General features: G+C 45.6%; 1 protein-coding gene across 2 annotated transcripts; it reads right to left on the reverse strand.

The window, feature by feature from the left end:
• Nucleotides 1-2,555: 2,555 nt before the first annotated feature.
• LOC105986863 (chromosome unknown open reading frame, human C12orf73) lies at nucleotides 2,556-14,861 on the reverse strand. 2 transcript variants are annotated; one of them, XM_013017989.1, is made up of 3 exons: nucleotides 14,756-14,861; nucleotides 11,583-11,700; nucleotides 2,556-3,074 (listed from the first exon to the last, which is right to left on the reverse strand). In XM_013017989.1, exons 2-3 carry the CDS (start codon nucleotides 11,688-11,690, stop codon nucleotides 2,979-2,981), a joined length of 204 nt encoding a protein of 67 aa, XP_012873443.1. In that variant the 5' UTR covers nucleotides 11,691-11,700; nucleotides 14,756-14,861; the 3' UTR covers nucleotides 2,556-2,978. The 2 variants fall into 2 exon arrangements, with proteins under 2 accessions (XP_012873443.1, XP_012873436.1); XM_013017982.1 differs by lacking the exon at nucleotides 14,756-14,861 and adding an exon at nucleotides 11,995-12,092.
• Nucleotides 14,862-14,902: the final 41 nt, after the last annotated feature.

Here is a 14,902-nt window from a genome sequence, read left to right on the forward strand (position 1 = left end):
ACAGAAAAATTCCAAATATGTGTACCATTCAGAAGGTGGAGCAAGAATCCTGGCATTGCTAGCTTCCTTGAGTGTATCTTAAAAATATACCCAGAGCCATGTACCTGTGGCTCATGTAGGCCCAGGTATATGTACCCAGAACTGGAGAGCTACTCCCTATGATAGAATACCTGTCTACCCTGTGGGGTCCTAGGTTTGACCCCCAGTGCCACAAAACCTAAAATCTGCCCCTTTTGTTGTTTTTACAGTCCTGGGGCTTAGACTTGGGGCCTGGGCATTGTCCCTCAGCTTCTTTTGCTCAAGGCTAGTACGTTACCACTTGAGCCACAGCACCACTTCTGGCTTTTTCTATGTATGTGGTACTGAGGAATCAAACCCAGGGCTTCATGCAAGCTAGGCGAGTACTCTACCACTAAGCCATATTCCCAGCCCCTGCTTCTATACTTAAATAGAACAGTAGCTCAGTCTTGGAGAAACCTGTTTCCTTGTAATATTTCAACTATGAATTTTCATTGTATAAGCATTGTTAGAAATTTGAGGTAAAGCCATCAGGTGTTTGACCTAGTTGTTCTTCAGTCTTATAATTACTAAATCAAAATTGCCACCATCACCAGCAAAAAGTATCACACTCCCTCAGCTTGTTAAAAAAAACCTTGTATAAAACCTGCTTAACTTGACCTAATGTAATTACCAAATAGACTGCCGCTGGTCTGTTTTAGACATTTAAAAATTAGAAACAGCTTTATTAAGGAATAATCCTTAATAAAGATTATAAAAAAGGATAATTTTAATTACCAATTAAAATATCCTTAAGTATATTTAAAAGGTAAAGGACCTTGTTGGGAGGAGAGGCAAGCACATGCTACTGAGCTGCAGCCCCAGCACAAATTTTGATTCAGTGCTTGCTTCTAAGCACCGATATGGGACTAGTGTGGAGGGGGAGCTGAGCTGCAAAGCAAGTTAAAGATCATCCCTAAACCCCATGCGAGGTTTACAATTAGACAGGTCCCATCGGCCAGACCCTTCCTGTTCTGTGGGGAAATAGCCAGGCCTGGCCTGCTTCTGTCAGACACCGGGATACACATGGCTTCCACAAAGTACTTAGTGGCTGAGGCAATCCTTGCACGAGGTGACAAAGCGACTATTGGCAGCGCTCCTCCCGCTGGGGTAAACCTTTCCTTAGGGAAACTAGCACATTTCTACACCCAGTACAGTGTATTCTCACAGCAGAGGGTAATATAGGAGAGAAAACGTGTCTTGGTGATAAGCCACTCAGAACCAGCACTTAGGACTGGGAAGGTGGCTCAGTGGTAGAGCGCTTGCCTTGGATGCATGAGGCACTGGGTTCGATTCCTCAACACCACATAAGCAAAAAGAAAAAAGCTGGAAGTGATGCTGTAGCTTAAGTGGTAGAGCGCCAGCCTTGAGCTGAAGAGCTGAGGGACAGCACCCAGGCCCAGAGCTCAGGCTCCACGACCAGACCCCCCCCCCAAAAAAAAGAACCAGCACTTATTGAAATAAAGATGACAGAAGTACCGGGCAAATAACAGAGCACCAGCCTAGTAAGTGCAAGACCCCGAGTTTGAGCCACAGTACTGCTAAAAAAAAAAAAAGGTTCTCAAACTCCAACTCTTATACTACTCTTAGAAATGGCATCTATGTAACAATTAACTTCACTTTCTAAAAACCAGTTTGCTGTTCTTGTTTTAAGCTGGACACTTGGTGGCTCAACACTGTAATTCTAGCTACTCAAGAGGCTAGCCCTAAGGCTAGCTACTCAAGAGGCTGTTCAATTTCAGCCTTGGCCTAAGTCTCTAAGACTCCATGAACTCCACTCTCCTACTGCTGACAGAATGTGCTAAGGTACAAAATGACAGGGCACAAAAGAATCAAATCTAAGACTTTAACAGCAAAGACCCATGTCAGGTAGTAACTTGCTCATTGGCAAAGAATTCTTTGTCTAGACATCCTCTCTAAAGATGCAGAACTGTGAAAAACTTTCTATGCAAAAATAACATAAAACAAAAGGCATTCTGTATTATTTTGTTCTCTTCCTCTTTTACTCTTTCCCCACTGCTTTTTGTTCGGTTTTCTTGGTTTGCTTTTTCCCACCACCTGAGCCACAGTGCCTCTTTCAGCTTTCAATTATGATCTTCAGATCTCAATCTGGCCACCAGTGCCCCACTATGTATATGTGTGTATATATATATATATATTTTTTTTTGGTCGGTTGTGGAGCTTGAACTTTGGGCCTGGGCGCTGTCCTGAGCTCTTCAGCTCAAGGCTAGCAGTCTACCACTTGAGCCACAGAGCCACTTTCAGCTTTTGCTGTTTATGTGGTGCTCAGGAGTCGAACTCAGGGCCTCAAGCATTCAAGGCAAGCACTCTACCACCAAGCTACCTTCCCAGCCTCTCTCTATATTTTTTTAAGAAAAATTAAATGCCAATTTGAATTTGGCTTCTCAAATCTGCAGTCTCTCAAATTTTGCAGCATTTTTGACAGATCAGATCAGTATTATTATGGACACAACTCCAAGAGAACATTTGACATAATATAGTTTAATACAAGTACTTTTATTATTTACAGAAATATTAACTTGGGTCTCATATACATTCATTGTCAATATCAGTTTTACTATGTTTAAGTTTATAATTCCCATCAGCCATTATACTCAAGCTAATTCAGATAAAAGCCAGAACTAAAATGGCAGGAAATATGGCAAATGCTCACTCTTACATGATATATAAGACAACTATCTTCCAGTCCACATGCAAGAGACTGAGAATAGGTAGTTTGGCATTTTGGTCAAACCATAATGACAAGTCCACCTTATCAGTGAATATAGACAAAGCACCAATTCTGCTATCAGCACAGCACTAGGTGCTTAGCCACAAGAAGTTTAACACAATGTTGTGTTTAATACATATTTAAGACTTCTCATTTACAGAATTCTTGGCATCGTTGAGTTCTGAAGTTTTTACTGTTCTGCAACCTGAGGTTTGTGTTGTCTCTCTTTCAGTCCCAAAAGCTCTGTTTTGAGTTCTCCAGGCTTTGGTGGAATTTCAGGTATTGTCTACAAAAAGACAACAAAACAAAACAAACCAGATACCAGTAATTTCTTAAGCCATAATTCAATGTGATCTGAAGGATTTTCTAAAGTTAAAAAAATACCCCATTTGTTACTCAACAACAACAAAAACAAACAAAAAAACTGTGAGAACCTCTGGCTGATCTAAATCCTTTTCTAGCCTTGTATATATAACTCTACCATCCTGGCAATGCCCAGGTCCCCAGGACTCACAGAGGGAAAGTCTGTGCTGATTCTCAGATGGGCTCACCAACTCTGGTAAAACTTTCCACATCTGGAAATTCATTCCTGAATGTGGTGCTAACTCCCTACCATGAACCTAGCAAAGGACACAGCTATTAGAAATCCATTCACTTACTCAAAAAAAAAAATTAAGTGCCTCCTATGTTTAATGCACAAAGCAATGAAAGAAAGATAAAAAATCCTTCCACTGGAGGAAGCTAATCAAGAAAACTAGAGGTGTTCTGTTTTGTTGGTAATCATTTGGGATATAATTTTCACTCCACACCATTCCTTATTTAACATGTCCAATTCAGGGCTGGCTCTGGTAGAATGCTGGCCCAGTATATGTATGATCCTAAACACCACAAATCGTGTTTAGTATGATATATTCAGAGTTGTGAGTCTATTATAATAAATGTCAGAACATTTTCACCTCCCTCAAAAAAAACTTCATACCCATTAATATTAATTTCTCCTCTGGTTCCAACAGAGTCCTATTCATGTCAATATAGATTTGCCTATTCTGGACATTTTATAAAAAGGAATCATACATGGTACTTTGTGACTGGGCCCTTTCATAATGCATGCTGTTCTCAAGGTTCATCCTATGTTGTAACATAGATCAGTACTTCTCTTTAATATTCCATAGTATAGATATGCCACCTTTTATGCATTTATCAGCCAGTAGACATCTGGACTGTTTCCACCATCTTGACTCTACTAAATAATGCAGCTGTGAACATGTACAAACAAGTTCCCATAAGTTGGTATGTGGACATGTTTCTTCATGACTGCCGGGTATAAACCTACAACTGCTAAGTCATAGGCTGACCCTGTCTGAGGCCTTGACAGCTATTTCCCAAAGCACTGTACTATTTTGCTTTCCCATCAACAGGGTAGAGAGGTCCAGTTTCTCCATGTCCCTGGCAATAAATGTCCTGAATTATTGTGGCCACCCTAGTGGGTATGCTGTGAGCACTCTCTGTGGCATTTCACTGATGGTTAATGAAGCTGAGCATCTTTTCACGTGCCTATTGGCTGGGGTGAGTTCTGAACAGACATGAAGGAGAAGGCAGTCATGCAGGTAGGGAGGAGTGTTTCAGGCCAGTAGAATCCCAAAGAGACCTGGGGCATGAGTGTAACTTCATATTCCTGGGTTGTTAGTTACACTAATACAAATTGTTCAAAGGAGATTAGGAAACAAGAGTACAGGGTATAAAGTCTCCAGTGGCTTTTACTCTGAAATGGGAAGACACTGGACATTAGAATGACATGAACTGATGACTCCAGTATAAAAAGATGTCAGTGGTAGCTTTGTTGAGGAGAGACTGCAGGAAAGCAGAGGAAGGCAGATGTCAGAAAGCTACTAAGAATTATAGAGGAGAGGACAGACAGTGCATTGAGTACTACATAGTAGGGGTGAGACATGGTGAGTTGTGTACATGGTTTTGTGTGTGTGTGTGTGTGTGTACGTGCGTGCATGTGCATGTGCACTTCCGTTTGTTGATCCTAAGGTTTGAACTAAGGGCTTAGGCACTGTCCCTGAGGCTAGCACTCTCCCACTTGAGCCACAGTGCCACTTCTGGCTTTAGTAGTTTATTGGAAATAAGAATCTCATGGACTTTCCTGCCCAGGCTGGCTTTGAGCCGCAATCCTCATATCTCAGTCTCCTAAGTAGCTAGGATTGCAGGCATGAGCCTCTGGTGCCTAGCTACATGTATTTTTTTTTTCCTCCAGAATAATCCAAGGGAATCTGTTGGTGTCAGCACTGAGGCAGTAAGAAATAGAAATTATAACTCCTGGGCTCCACATAAGTAAAGTTTCCTCCTGTGCTATTCTCATAGGCCAGGCTGGACAACTAGAACAAAGTCTTTTACCTTTTCTTTTTCCTTTCCTTTCCTTTCCCTTCCTTCCTTCCCTTCGTTCTTTGTGTGTGTGTGTGTGTGTGTGTGTGTGTGTGTGTGTGTTGGTACAAGAGCTTAAATTCAGGGCCTTGCACTCTTGTTCATTCAAAGCTGGCACTCTACTGCTTGAGTCACAGCTCCACATTCATCTTTGTGCAGGTACAATTGAAGATAAAGCAGCGTGCCAGTGGCTCACACTTGTAATCCTAGCTACTCAGGAGGCTGAGATCTGAGGATCACAGTTCAAAGCCAGCCTGATAAGGAAAGTCCATGAGACTCTTTTCTCCAATTAGCCATGAGAAAACTGAAAGTGGTGCTGTGGCTCAAGTGGTAGAGCACTTGCCTTGAGCAGAAGAGCTCCGAGACCCAGAGTTCAAGCCCCATGACTGACTTTTCTGCCCAGGGTAGCTTCAAACTGTGATTCACAGATCTCAGTCTCCTAAGTAGCTAGGATTACAGGCATGAGCCACTAGCACCTAGTTTGAATAAAGCCTTCTTTTTTTTTTTTTTTTTTGTCGGTCATGGGGCTTGAACTCTGGGCCTGGGCGCTGTCCCTCAGCTCTTCAGCTCAAGGTGAGCGCTCTACCACTTGAGCTACAGCGCCACTTCCGGTTTTCTGGTGGTTTTATTGGAGATAGGAGTCTCACGTTCTCTCCTGCCCGGGCTGGCTTTGAACCACGATCCTCAGATCTCAGCCTCCTGAGTAGCTAGGATTACAGGCGTGAGCCACCAGGGCCCGGCTGAATAAAGCCTTCTTAACATTTCTCCCTTACAACAGCCCTAAGCACGAACCTTTGCTAGCACCATGGTCTCCTCTTTTCTGTCAGACTGAAAGTCTTTATTACAAAAAATAAATGAGTTGCTAGCTGTCATGACAGTAACAGCAATGGATGGTACAATTCTAAAAGACTACATTCTTAAATATTAGTAAAAGAATAGCCTAAACAGCCGCAGGCCTGCCCTTCGTGCCTACAGAAGTATTGGACTGCCATTATTACTACCCCAGCCAAGCTGAGTATGACCTTTCTCAACTGCCTTGCCTCAAGTAAAGGTAGGTGCTGGTAACAACCTTTGCATGCTCCCAATTCTGAGATCAGGAAATAAAAATTCAACATCCCAGGGTCAAATTCTAGGCATTCTTTCCTTGGTGAAGGGCTGATTGCTATTCCTGCCTAAGCTAGAGGCAGGAAACTGGAGGTAGAGATTTTTTTTAAAAATTTTGCCAGTCCTGGGGCTTGAACTCAGGCCTGGGCACTATTGTCCCTGAGCTTCTTTTGCTCAAGGCAAGCACTCTACCACTTGGAGTCACAGCTCCACTTCTGGCTTTTTCTATGAATGTGGTACTGAGGAATCGAACCCAGGGCTTTATGCAAGCTAGGCAAGCACTCTACCACTAAGCCACATTCCCAGAAAGGATCTTCATTCTTAAAAAAAGAAGCAGTCTGAAGTGGCAAAAGACTGTTGTTGTGGTACTGTCTGTACAAAAACAACATAGCACCTAAATGTCAAAAGGGATTGCACAAGTAATTTATGGAAGAGCTATGTAACAAAACACAACACAATGTTGCCTTACAAGCATAAGGCTCTGAGTTTGCTCCCCAGTACCACATTAAACAAACACCAGTGGCTCACCCCTGTAATCCTAGCTACTCAAGAGGCTGAGATCTGGGCTGGGAAGGTGGCTCAGTGGTAGTGTGTTTGCCTTGCATGCATGAGGCCCTGGGTTCAATTCCTCAGCACCACATAAACAGAAAAAGCCGGAAGTGGCGCTGTGGCTCAAGCAGTAGAGTGCTCGCCTTGAGCTGAAGAGCTGAGGGACAGCGCCCAGGCCCAGAGTTCAGGTCCACAACTGGCAAAAAAAAAAAAAAAAGAATACTCTATTGACAACAAAGCAGGATATATCTTCTCAAGTATAGGAATATGTTTGAATAGACCGTATGTTTGGCTACAAACAATTATCAATGAATTTATAAAGATCAAAGTCATGCAGAGTATCTTTCCCTTCCATACTGGAAGGAAGCTAGAAATCAGTTCACTGAAAGAAATTAGGAAGATTGTTAGGCGTGTAAATTAAAAAACACGCTCTTAAACAATTGTTGGGTCAAAGAAATAAAAAAAAAAAAGAGGCTGAGATCTAAGGATCATGTTTTGAGGCCAAAGCAGGCAACTAAGTCTATGAAAGTCTTATCTCCAATTAACCACCAAAAAGCCAGAAGTGAAGTTGTGGCTCAAGCACTAGCCTGAGCAAAAGAGCTTCAGGGTCAACACTTAAGCCCTGAGTTCAAGACCAGGACACACACACACACACACACACACACACACACAGAGTGAAAAACACAACTCTAAAATGATTAAAAAGACCAGCCAGAATGTTTATAATCCTAGGTACTCAGGAGGCTACGATCGAAGGATCACAATTGGAAGCCAACCAAAGCAAGGAAGTCTAAGAATGTCATCTCCAATTAACTACCAAAAAGCTGGAACTGGAGGTGTGGCTCAAGTGAAGAGGACTAGACTTGAGTGAAAAAGCTAAGGAGCAGTGCCCTGGCCCTGAGTTCAAGCCTCAGTACTGGCATGGAAGGAAGAGGAAGAAAGAAAGAAGAAGGAAGAAGGAAGAGGAAGAAGAAGGAAGAAGGAAGAAGGAGAAGGAGGAGAAGGAGGAGGAAGAAGGAAGAATAAAGAACATTAATATACACAAATGTTTATGCAGTCTATGCACATCAATGTGAACAAAACAGATTAAGTTGTAGAGACATGCATATGTGAACTCCTACATATGTGGAACAAACCTCCACAAGCACTGTGGGAATGGGGAGTACACAGGAGAAAGAGGGTTACAAGTGGAGGGGTTTTCAATTTTTACTCTACACACGTGAACTTCAATTTGGATTATTTACAAATGTGGGTACTATTGACAAGAAAAAAGAGAGACACCAAACAGAAAGCTTGGGCTTTAGATCCTTAAAGCAATGCCTCATGAAGCTCTGATCTTGAGAAATCATTTTCTCTCTTATGAACCTGATTCCTCACTTGGAAACAGGGATAAATACCTCCAAAGTTGTAGTGACAAATGTAAGGAGGGCAGACTCCTCCCTCCTCTCGGCTAAGTCTCTGCCCAGTACCTGTGTTACCTAGGCAACTGGCACACTTGGAGGAAGTCACACCCTCCTCCACTGAGGTTACATCTGGATCCCAGTGTGGCCACACCCTTCTCCCACCTGGCCACACCTCCCATTAGGCCACACCTTCTCCCCTGCCCTTACCCTAGATAAGACATGGCCGGGGGCCAGCCAGTCTCTCACCAACTTGGCCTGGGGTCTGCAGGCAGTTCACTGAATAAACCTATCCCTAGTCTGAATACCCCATGGTGGTCTCTTTACTCAGCAGCCAATTTAACTACCTAACAACAATAAAGTACAATTAATTAACTGCAACAACATGTTTGTTAACTTGTACTTAAACCACTGTCCATGCTGTAACTCCTGGCAGAATCTGGCAATTACTTGCACAATACTATTTAATCTCCTTTCCCCATCAAATTTAACACCTTGAAAAGAATTTCTAATTCTCAGTTCCCAATTCAATAAAGGCATAAATTACCATTAAGTTAAATTTCTCCCCTCTGGATGCCCACATTCACACTCTTCATTCTCCAAATATTTATTGGTCACATTTCACACTCATAAACATGCCTTTCAAAGTTCATAAGCATGCCTTTCTAAAGTCCATCATGTCTGTCTACTTCATAACTGGGCAGGAACTTGCCAGTCATCTATGATCGTGGGCAGTAAAAAAAGCTAAGGTTGTAAAATGGGGGGGGGGATAGTTTAAATTCCAAACTCCCTGTATCTGCTCAAAAAAAAGTACTAATTGGCAGTGACTCTTAGGCTGGCACCAGCCACACGAATTCATCTGTTAAGGAAAGTAAGTCTGTGGACCTGAGATTGTGTCCCTATTGAGATTTGTCTAAAGGCCTACACAGGTAGGCATTGTTAGGGTCACAAGAGATCAACTTTTCTCAGCCAGCCAGAAAAACGCTTCTGCAAACTAGAGTGCTAAACAGGCTAAGCTGTTGTAGCCCAAGAAAAGATCTGTAAATTTGTTAAAAGCTAAATGTTGTATATAAGCCATTTTAAACAGGCTGCCTAGAGGCAATGGCAGTACCTAGAGTACCAATCAATTGCAGTTTAAAAACATCTACTGAGGTCTGTTATTACAAAAGTCTGACAAGTAATTGTTAGTCAATCTTTAAGTTATAAGTAATCTCTATCTCCACTGACCTCCTTGTTGCTTTAACTGGAAATAAAAAGGGCCTTTGTGACAGACTCCTTTTGCTACTCTAGCCCTTTCAAAATTAATCAGAGCTGGGAGATCAAGAGAAATAGTTACTTGCCTACCTAATGTCACCTTCTAACTGGACAGAAAGTTACAGTCTTGCCTTTGTTGCCTGCTATTTGTATTTATAGTAGCCCCTGCCTGACTGGTTACTCCCAACCAGTCCATTATGCTGTCCCCAAAAAAGGCCTAGACACCCCCTGCCCTCAGTCCAGTTATTCCTCCTTCCCTGTAATGGGCCACAACTGGGATTATGCTCCAAATGGAACTTTTCTGGCCCATGGCCAGTGTGTATTCTACTATGTTATTCATGTTAACTCACCTTGTTACCTTTTTGCCTGACCTTTCCAAAAGTTTCTTTTAACAGGCCAACAGCCCCTCCACCCAGGACACTACCTGGGAACAAGTCAAAGCCAACCTGTTACTACAGGCAATCAGAGATTTCACTGACATTGCCCTGCCTTGCCCAGCACAGACACAGACATTAAAGACCCCAGCTCCAGAGACTCCTTGACACCCCCCAGGCCAACAGGAAGTAGCCAAAAGAGTCCATGATACCAGTTGGCTCTGGTACCTTTAAATATCTCTGCAACCTCCTCCTCGGGTTACTGTGATCCTAAGGTGGGAAAAGTCTTACTCCCCACTCCAGGATGCGGGGAGTCACGTACCATGCTATGTCTCCAATCCAAGACAGAAAAGGCAATCTAAGGACTTTGATAGCCCCTCTGGGAATCAATCCCTCCCTGGCTTATTCCTTTCTTGAGCTGCTAACAGCAATTTTTGCCTTTTACTAATTGTGTCGTGCATTTTAGATAATTATTGTCATGGAAAAGATGAGTACCTTTACCAACCAAACTAGCAAGCAAATGCCTCTTCAATGGTACCCCACCCAGCCAACAAATCAGGGACCCCTGACTACTTCACCCCTTTACAGCAGGAAATAGCTTCAGAAAAAATGACTTCCACCCACATATCCCCTGGGCTAGTTCCCCTATTTTTATTAAACAACAAAGCAGAGAATGTTAGTATTATCCCCAACCTTTGGTCCTCAGCTGCACCATACCTGAGTTCCTCCCTGACTTAAGAGTTTGGGCCACACAGCTGGCCACTCCCTCTCTCCGCCCAGACCTACATGGCACCCAGACCCTCCTGCCACTTGGATAGGGACAGAGCCATGCGATCCTTCTCCTGGGAAATATGGCCCCTCTAATAAACCCTATAATAATCTTTCTTCTGTGCCTGCTTGCCTGAACGTGGTTCCCTGGGATGGACGTGAAGGATTACTGTGACTTGAGATTCGAAAGTGAAAGCAGACTTAATACCTTCCTATCCTGTAGTTTTGCATTCAATGGAAGCAAACATAAGAATAAATACCTTCAAATTGGGACACATGCTCTATGGAAAGGAAGGTCTTAAAAGGATTTAATAATCATTTGGGCTATTTACCAGTAGCTCATGCCTGTAATCCTCACTACTCAAGAGGCTGGTATCTAAGGATCACAGTTCAAAGCCAATCTGGGCTCATCTCCATTTAACCACCAAAAAGCTTTTAAATGGAAAGTGAAGCTGTGTTTCAAGTGGTAGTGTCAGCCTTGAGAGAAAAAGCTGAGGGACAACACTGAGGCCCTAAGTTCCAGCCCCAGTACTGGATCAACAACAACAAAACCAAAAATCATTTGGGAGCTAACTGGCCAAAAAACTGTCAAAGCTGGAGGAGGTATCTGAGCAATGATCTGAAGTTTAAAAGAAGGAAAACCAGCCAAGACGTGGGAAGACGGCATGCCAGAGAAAAAGAATGAGGTAGGTTTGTGTTTGATGGGTTTGTGGATGCTGCAAGGATCGAGAGGGATGAAAGTAGGGAAAGGTGGGAGACAGGCCAGAGGTGGGCAGCGGCTATGCTGTGGAGGGAGGTCTGAGGCAAGGGGCCGCTTGAGGGATAAGTGGAGGCCAACACGGGGGGTCTCAGGGCGGGCAGACGTGCGCCCAAGGGCCTCGGGGCGCCCCGTGCTGCTCTCACCAGGCGCGCACTCACCAGGTCGGGCCTGTAGTACCTGTGCACCACTTGGGCACCGGCGCACATGGCCAGGAGGCTGGCCGCCAACATTTTCAAGTAGCTGGGCCAGGACACACCCGCGGGCATGGTCGGAGGGCTGGCGGGGAGGGAAAAGGGGCAGCGTTAGAAGGTTCTAGGCTCACGACCAGCCGCACGGTTACAGGGGTTCGGGGTGCTCCCCTACCCCGGGCGCACGGGTCTGTCTTCTCGGTTCTGACAGGTCACCGAGAGGACGAACGCTCGGCCGGGGCCAAGGTGCACCCTTCAGGCCTCGATCCATCGGTGAGGGGCTCCCCGCGTACCCACCCCACCCACCCCACCCTCCAGGGAGAGAGGCGCGGCAGACAGGACCCCTGCCCCCACCCCGGCCCCGCGGGACGCCGGACCCGACCTTCGGGAGCACCCGCGCTGGGGGAGCCGCTCTCTCCCCAGTTCCGGCGGAAGTGCGCGCAGCAGCGGGCGCGGAACAAGAGCGGGCCGGACCGAAAAGGCTAGCGTGACAGGCACCTCGCCGGAAGGGATCAGCGGAGCACCAGGCGTGCGGCGTGCGGGGCGGCGAGCTTCCGTGACCCGGGCGGAAGTGGGGCTCGGAGGAGCGCGGCGTTGATCATCTCTCGGTGTTTCACTCCCAAGCTCGCGGGTCGTCTTTGTTCCCTGGCTGTCATTGGGCTTCCCCCGAGTGTGGTATTGAGGTCTTACTGCTGCGTCGATTTGTCCTTTTGCACAAGTTTCACGTGCTCAGCATTTGCAGGAGGGGGTGGGATTCGAACTCTGCCACTCCACTTCCGGCGTTTTGGGTAGTTAAGTGAAAGAGCTTTGACTGCCCAGGCTAGCTTTGAATCGGGATCATCAGATCTCAGCCTCCAGATTACAGGCACGAGCCACGGGCTCCGGCTCCAGACACTTGTAGAGCTTGAGGGACTCTGCTCTCAGGCCAGGCCCACAAGCAAAGCAAGCTCAGACTGAGACACTGTGGGCTGGGGGAGCCCTTCATCACCCTTCAGCCCAACAACTCTTCCCATAATCCCACATGCTTTCTTTTGTCAGGCCCGACTGAGCTGTGGCCTAGGTCTAAGCATAGAACCCTTACAGGAGAGCTCCTCGCTGCCCCAGGACAAATCCCCTGAGTGAAAAATATATTAAGAAGCTGCTCTTCACAAACACTTGCAGTGACCAGAATTCGTTTTTAAACAACCCAGCAAGCTACATGCACTTTTGCAAGCTGTGGTTTGGAGTCTTACCAAAATCGGAGGGGAAGGATGGCCATTTGTTTATTCCCTCAATAGTCATTTATCATATAACAGGTTCTGGGTAGCACATACAAGTGTAGATTCACACGCGTTCCGTAACATTTTTCAATATTACAAATTTTCTATCAGGTACTTAAAAGCTTTTGCTCAAAAGCTCTGTCCTCTTAGACCCACAAGTTGGTTAAAAAGGATAAAAATTTGTCACTTTGGCTTCCATTTTGCACCTGTGTCCTTCACTCAGCGTGCCTTCCTCTCAATCATGTTAAATTCCAAAAGCACAGAACTGATCAGTAACATCTTTGTGATCAAGAACCTAAACTACCCCTACAGAACACCAGAGCCTATCGAGGGAAAGACAAGTACAATGATGAGGCTACACCCTAGAGAAGTGATCATTTTCTGAGAACCAGCCTACTCCTTTTTTTCTTTTTCTTTTTGGTTGGTTGTGGGGCTTGAACTCTGGGTCTGGGCACTGTCCCTGAGCTCTTCAGCTCAAGGTGAGAGCTCTACCCCTTGAGCCACAGCACCACTTCTGGTTTTCTGGTGGTTAGTTGGAGATTGGAGTCTCAAGGATTCGTGCCCGGGACTGGCTTTGAACCTCGATCTCGAGATCTCAGCCTCCTGAGGAGCTAGGATTACAGGCATGAGCCACGGGCTTTCAAGTGATGACAGCAGTAACAACTCCAGAAACCCTTCACTGAACTAGAGATAACAGTCAGGTCACACAGAGACAAGGACTGTCTGCAGACTTCTCATCTCTGTTTAAATCGAGGACTGTCTGCAGACTTCTCATCTCTGTTTAAATCTAATTTTTTTTTTTTTTTTGTCGGTCGTGGAGCCTGAACTCTGGGCCTGGGCACTGTCCCTCAGCTCTTCACCTCATGGCTAGTGCTCTACCACTTGAGCCATAGCACCACTTCCGGCGTTTTTTCTGCTTATGTGGTGCTGAGGAATCGAACCCAGGGCCTCATGCATGCGAGGCAAGCGCTCTACCACTGAGCCACCTTCCCAGCCCCTAAATTCTTGTCTATACAGAGAAGATGGGCTAAAGTGATTGTGGTCTTCATAAGCCTTTGACTTTCCTCTCTCTTCATCACTATTTGACTCCTGTGTCTGGGTGTGTGTATGCAAGCCCCCAGTCCCGGAGCTTGAACTCTGCCTGGACACTGTCCCTGAGCTTTTTACCTCAAAACTAGCAATCTACATCTTGAGCAATAGCTCTGCTTCTGGCTTTTTTTTTTTTTTGTAATTGGAGTTAAGGGCATTCCTATCCTTGGCTGGCTTTGAACCAGAATCCTCAGATCTCAGCCTCTTGGATAGCTAAGGTTTACAGGGGGAGCCAACAGCGCCTGGCATTGACTCAAATTGGCGTTTGGGGGGAGGGGGGCGAGCAGCCACGTCTGACATGTGGAACATCTGGAGTTGGACCTCTTCAGGACAACTCTAATTACAAAATGAAGACCACACGCCAACGAGGTCCCATGTTTAAAGGTCTGGAGGTCTGTTACCACTGGCACTGAGCAGGGCAATTAATACAGAGCCGTGATTTTAACCCTGCAAGTTAGGGAAACAAAAGCCTATGTCCACGAAGTAATCTAATGAAGTCTTGGCCAAATGGTGATCAGGTGGGCGCTGCGAGACGGGTCTGTAAGACCCTAGGTAAGGAGGCTGAAATCACATCAAGTATTAAGACTTCAAAAGGCAGAATTTCCCTAATTTCAAAATCAAGCTGACAAAGTTTTCACATCTCACCAGGCAGCTTTACAGATTAGAACCGTGACCTCCACTTCCAGGTCCCCTGATTCCAAAGTCCCCCCCCCCCTCCATCACAGTAACTGACGACTGATGCAACCAATTCTGGAATAAAACCTGGGGTGCAAGCAACTCGATCGCGCCGCCCACCTACTCAGCCCCGCAGGATGCCACCCGTCCCCGCAGCGCGCGCGCCGGCCCGGAAACCCGCGCGAGAAACGCTGACGTCGGCCCAGCGCCCCGCTCCGCCCCTCGCTGTCCCACGGCTCCCGACAGGCCTAGCGGCGGGACTGGGGC

The sequence above is a fragment of the Dipodomys ordii genome, unplaced genomic scaffold (assembly GCF_000151885.1).
Source record: "Dipodomys ordii isolate 6190 unplaced genomic scaffold, Dord_2.0 Scaffold3, whole genome shotgun sequence".
Lineage (NCBI taxonomy): Eukaryota > Metazoa > Chordata > Mammalia > Rodentia > Heteromyidae > Dipodomys > Dipodomys ordii.